At 40.7% G+C, this 4,952-nt stretch overlaps 1 protein-coding gene across 1 annotated transcript; it reads right to left on the bottom strand.

Annotated features, from left to right (window-relative positions):
• Positions 1-1,402: 1,402 nt before the first annotated feature.
• LOC121047602 lies at positions 1,403-2,765 on the bottom strand (the record flags this gene model as incomplete). Its single annotated transcript, XM_040502979.2, has 1 exon — positions 1,403-2,765. A coding segment is annotated over one exon (1,218 nt), but the record flags the coding sequence as incomplete, so codon positions are not given.
• Positions 2,766-4,952: the final 2,187 nt, after the last annotated feature.

A 4,952-nucleotide genomic window follows, 5' to 3' on the forward strand; every position in this document is an offset into this window, starting at 1 on the left:
AAATGCATAAAAAAAAACATTTGGCGGAAAAATGGCTGAGATGTCACCACTCAAGCAAAAGCGCGCGTGTGTATGAAGGCACTCTAGCTCTTGCTATGATTCCTTTCAATTACAAGAGACGCCTATTTAGGACTAATAAAAACTGCAATTGTAGCAATTAAAAAAAAAAAAAAAAAAAACTAGCAGCTGTGGATACATTGATTGAGCGAAATCCTACAGGCAAGGCAACAGGTCAAACGTCTGAGAAAGTAGTAAAACTGAACTAAAAGAGATCATACTTCTACTTGCATGGAATGAGATAAAAATTATATTTATACTCTTTACATTTTGTTTTGGCAATCGTTTTGTAATATTAACACATTACTTGTTGAATTTTAGTTAGACTAGCAGACGATCACGACCAAATGCAAAAATGAATCAGTCATCGACCATCGCAAACCCTCTCTCTAATGCAAACACCTAAAATGACTTTGGATCAAGAAATGGAATTAATTATAATTAATTCCATTTGTTGATCCCAACGCAGTTTAGGTGTTTGCATGAGAGAGAGGGTGTGCGATGGTCGATGCCTGATTGATTTTTGCATTTGGTCGTGATCGTCTGCTATTCTACTAAAATTCAACAAGTAATGTGTTAATATTACAAAAAGATTGCCACAACAAAATGTAAAGAGTATAAATATACTTTTTATCTCATTCCATGCAAGTAAAAGTATGATCTCTTTTAGTTCAGTTTTACTACTTTCTCAGACGTTTGACCTGCTGCCTTGCCTGTAGGATTTCGCTCAATCAATGTATCCACAGCTGCTAGTCTTTTTTTTTTCTTGCTTGTTTTTTTTTCTTTTTTAATTGCTACGACTACAGCTTTTATTAGTCCTAAATAGCCGTCTCTTGTTATTGAAAGGAATCGTAGCAAGAGCGTTATTTGAAAACAGATAAAATTGTAAACGCTGGGGAAAGGATGCTTGTTTCGGCTCCGCTTGTGTGAAAGCCATACTGATGCTGTTAGCTTGGTTTTTTTTTTAATGAACATTACGAAATGATTGCATTAGCGCGTTAACTTGCATTGATCTTTTTTTTCTTCTTCCCGGTGTTTCGATTGAACAGGTGGTACTAACAGTAAAATCGTGTAAGGCGCAGTAGTGCAAATGGATGATTTCCAAAAAAGGATCACAGTTCAAAAGTAAAACACGCGAAAAATGCAAAAAAAAAGAAAAAAAAAAAAGAAGTCCCTAGCACGATTTGAACCCGGAACTTTCACGCCGCGACGACAAGTACCGGCACTTTAACCTCTCGATCACAACAAAAGTTTTTTTTTTTCTTTAATGCATGGAAATTTTTACAAGTGACATAACATGTTGATACTTATGCGTATATACAGTTATAGGACATTCATTTTCACACCTTATTTACATACCAATGTCACACACACACACCTTATATATGGCATCTTATACATGTGGCCAGTGGATGTGATAAATTGAGACAGAAATTGCGTCGACGAGTGTAACACAATGGTCACAGAAGGATATATCGTCAATAGAGCATTCAGAAATCTGGGAGACCCAGACATGCATCGAACAGGGCAAACCACTCTGGTTGGCTGTGAGGTGAAGCGTATACGCTCCTCACTTGCGCTACCAGTTCTAGAAAAAGAGATTTTGTCGTACGGGGTTTCTCTGCGTGTCTGTCGATCATGCGACATTTCCATAGACTATGAAGTCCCAACAGAGCGAACATGTCGTACGGGACGGTTTCTTTCTCAGCGAACGGGAGGAAGCGGAGACTGTAGTCATTAAGAATTAGATCTTTCTTTAGCGTGCGTTGTAGAACATTCCAAAACAAAAACGCGTCGTTGCAATAAATAAAACAGTGCTCTATGGTCTCTGGCTTGTTACAGAGTCTGCAATTAACAGTCCACGGTACAAATATTCCTTTTTCCTGGAGGTAAGTTTTTACTGGTAGGGTTGATGTATGCAATTTGAAGAAGAACGTCTTGGTTGAGGGAGGCACGCCCATTTTTTTGACTCTTTTGAGAACATCATTGATGGGTTCTAGCGTGAAACGGGTACGATAGAGTGGTAGTGAAAACAAGCTTTCCGTAATATTCCTTGACAGTGTCTTCCTGGACACGCTAAACAAATATTCCAATGAAAACCGTGTTTTCAGGAAATTTAAGGTATCGACAACTTCCTTTAAAAATCCCCAGGGCCTATTTTTCGACGTTTCGCCAGTTGAAACAACAAGATAATTTAAACTCTCAGCAAGGCGTGATTGGAGTATAACTCTAAGAAACTCGTGATTGGCATTTTTAAAGAAAAAGAATCTTGACACTAACTGGCGGACAAATATGTGACACAGTCCTAAACCACCGGATTCGAGAGGGAGGAATAGGTTGTCCCTTTTAACACGTTCCCACGTTGAGCACCATATCAAAGTGGCGAATATTCTATGGAATTTTTGGATGTCTGTTCGAGCGCAATGAAGCACTTGAAGAACGTACATAAGCTTTGAAGCGAGGAATATATTACAGACACTTGCCCTAGTAAAGATGGAAATATCTCTACCCTTCCACGCATCAGCCTTCCTTTTCAGTGTGGTCGCAAGGGTGGACCAGTAGGTCGAGCTACTACGAATTTGTGAGAGCGGTACTCCGAGATATGTGATCGGACCCTGATTCCACTCTATCCCTGCAAAAAAACGAGGTTTTGTGGCCCAGGAACCGCACCAGAATCCGTTGCATTTGGATGGATTCACTGAAGCCCCAGTGACTGCGCAGTAATGCGCTGTTTGATCAAGCGCTTTCTCGACACTCTTCTTGTCAACACAAAAAAATCCAACATCGTCTGCGTATGCGAGGACTTTTACCTCGACATTTTCCACAGAGTACCCACGAATACATTCTATTTTCAGGATGCTGAGGCATAAGGGCTCTAAATACAATGCAAAGAGGAGGGGAGATAGAGGGCAGCCCTGCCTTACGGAAGATTTGATCTTAATTTCATCAGAAAGTGTGTTATTGATTTTCAGTCTTGTCGAACTATGCATGTAGCAAAGTCGAATACCTTCCAAAAGTGTGTCTCCCAGGTTTACGTGCTCAAGAAGGGCAAATAGAAATGAATGACTCACGCGGTCAAAGGCTTTTGTAAGGTCTATTTGTACAAGTGCAACCTGGTCATTCCTGTCTGACACAGACTCTAGGACGGAACGGGCAACATGTACGTTCGTTTGAATAGATCTGCCCCGTATGCCACAAGTTTGGTGCTCACCTACCAGCTTTTCTATTACGCACTGAAGTCTTTCATTGAGAACTTTAGCGTAGATCTTATAATCGACGTTGCAGAGTGATATTGGTCTGTAGTTTTCCATCTTTTTAAGCATTCCAGGATCTTTTGTTTTTGGCAGCAATACCGTGTGTCCACGGTAAAATGAAGGGGGAAGAGTTTTCTGAATGTAGGATTCTTCAAATATAGCGAGTAAAACAGGAGATATAATGTCTTGGAACTTTTTGTAAAATTCACCGCTTAGTCCGTCGGGTCCTGGTGTTTTCCCATTTGGGAGAGATTTAATGGCGGCCTTAATTTCGTTTAATGTTATGGGGCCTTCAATTAAAAGGCGATCTTCCTCGTCAAGTTTTGGCATCTCTGTTAGTAGCTGTTCGATCTCAGTCTTGTCTTTTGTGGGTATTATTGTTCCAAATATATTTGTATAGAAGTGGTGAAAAGATTTGACTATTTCAGTTGCGTCGGTGAGTATCAAACCATCTTTGTTAATTTCTACTATTTCCTTTGACAGCGCGTTACGTCTTTCGTCATCCAAAGATCTTTTGGTAGGTTGTTCGCCGAGGAGAAAGCGTTTCTTCCGCGAGCGAATTAATGCTCCGCGGTACCTTTCGGTTTCATACTTTTGAAGCTGGGCTCGTACTATGTTAACATCGTCGCTGTACGCGCCTGGGTTTAAGCATTCAAGCTCGTGAAGGGTTACTAAATTTTTAAAAAGGTCGCGCTGCTGTTGTTTGTTTATATATGATGCAATTGTAGCGCGTTCGATTGCGATGTTTTTTGCTTCTTGTTTGAAACTATCCCATTTTGCAAAGATGTGCATGTCAATGTTTTGCAATGTATTCGACAAAAGTAAGGAGATGTTAGTTGAAAATTGCTCATCACTTAGAAGCCTCAGGTTGAGCTTCCAGTGTTCCCACTGCTGATGAACACCTCGGAGTCTGCGCGGCTCAAAGCAGACTGATACCAGGCAGTGATCGGAAAAGAAAACTGGTTTGACTTGGTAATTGCTCATTGAGTTGATTATATCACCTGAGACATATATTCTGTCTAATCTTGCGTGAGATGTTCCTTGGAAATGGGTGTAGCGTATCGATTCACCTTTTTTATAAGCTACATCAACAAGGTTATGGTCTTGAAGCGTGCTCCGTAGAGCGGCGGCACTTCCGTCATACCTAGTTTGTGACACCGATCGGTCGTCTGCACTGCAAACGCAGTTAAAATCTCCCATCGCAACTGTTGTTCTATTTGTGTCGAAAAGCGGCGAAACTAGTTCATAGAATGATGTTCTTTCTCTAGGGGTATTTGGAGCATACAGGCAGATAAAGCGCCAATTTATCTGCCTAAAACAAATGTCGCAGGAAATAAGCCGCCCTTCCAGGTCATTTAGAATGGAAACTGATGATAACTCAAGCTGTTTACGAAAAAAAAGAAAACATCCGGCGGAGACTCCTTTGGCTTGGCTAACGCAGATTTCGTAATCCTTAAGAAAAGGTTCTAATGCGCCCGCGATGCCTTCATCTGTAGATAATTTTGTCTCCTGTATTGCCGCAACGTCCACTTTCTCTTTTTCGAAAAGACGCAACAGCTGAAACTGCTTCCTTCTAGACCCTAAACCTCTTACATTTAGCGTTAGAATATGTAATGGAAGGGCGGGATACATCAGGACATT

The sequence above is a fragment of the Ixodes scapularis genome, unplaced genomic scaffold (assembly GCF_016920785.2).
Source record: "Ixodes scapularis isolate PalLabHiFi unplaced genomic scaffold, ASM1692078v2 PGA_scaffold2__306_contigs__length_199485367, whole genome shotgun sequence".
Classification (NCBI taxonomy): domain Eukaryota; kingdom Metazoa; phylum Arthropoda; class Arachnida; order Ixodida; family Ixodidae; genus Ixodes; species Ixodes scapularis.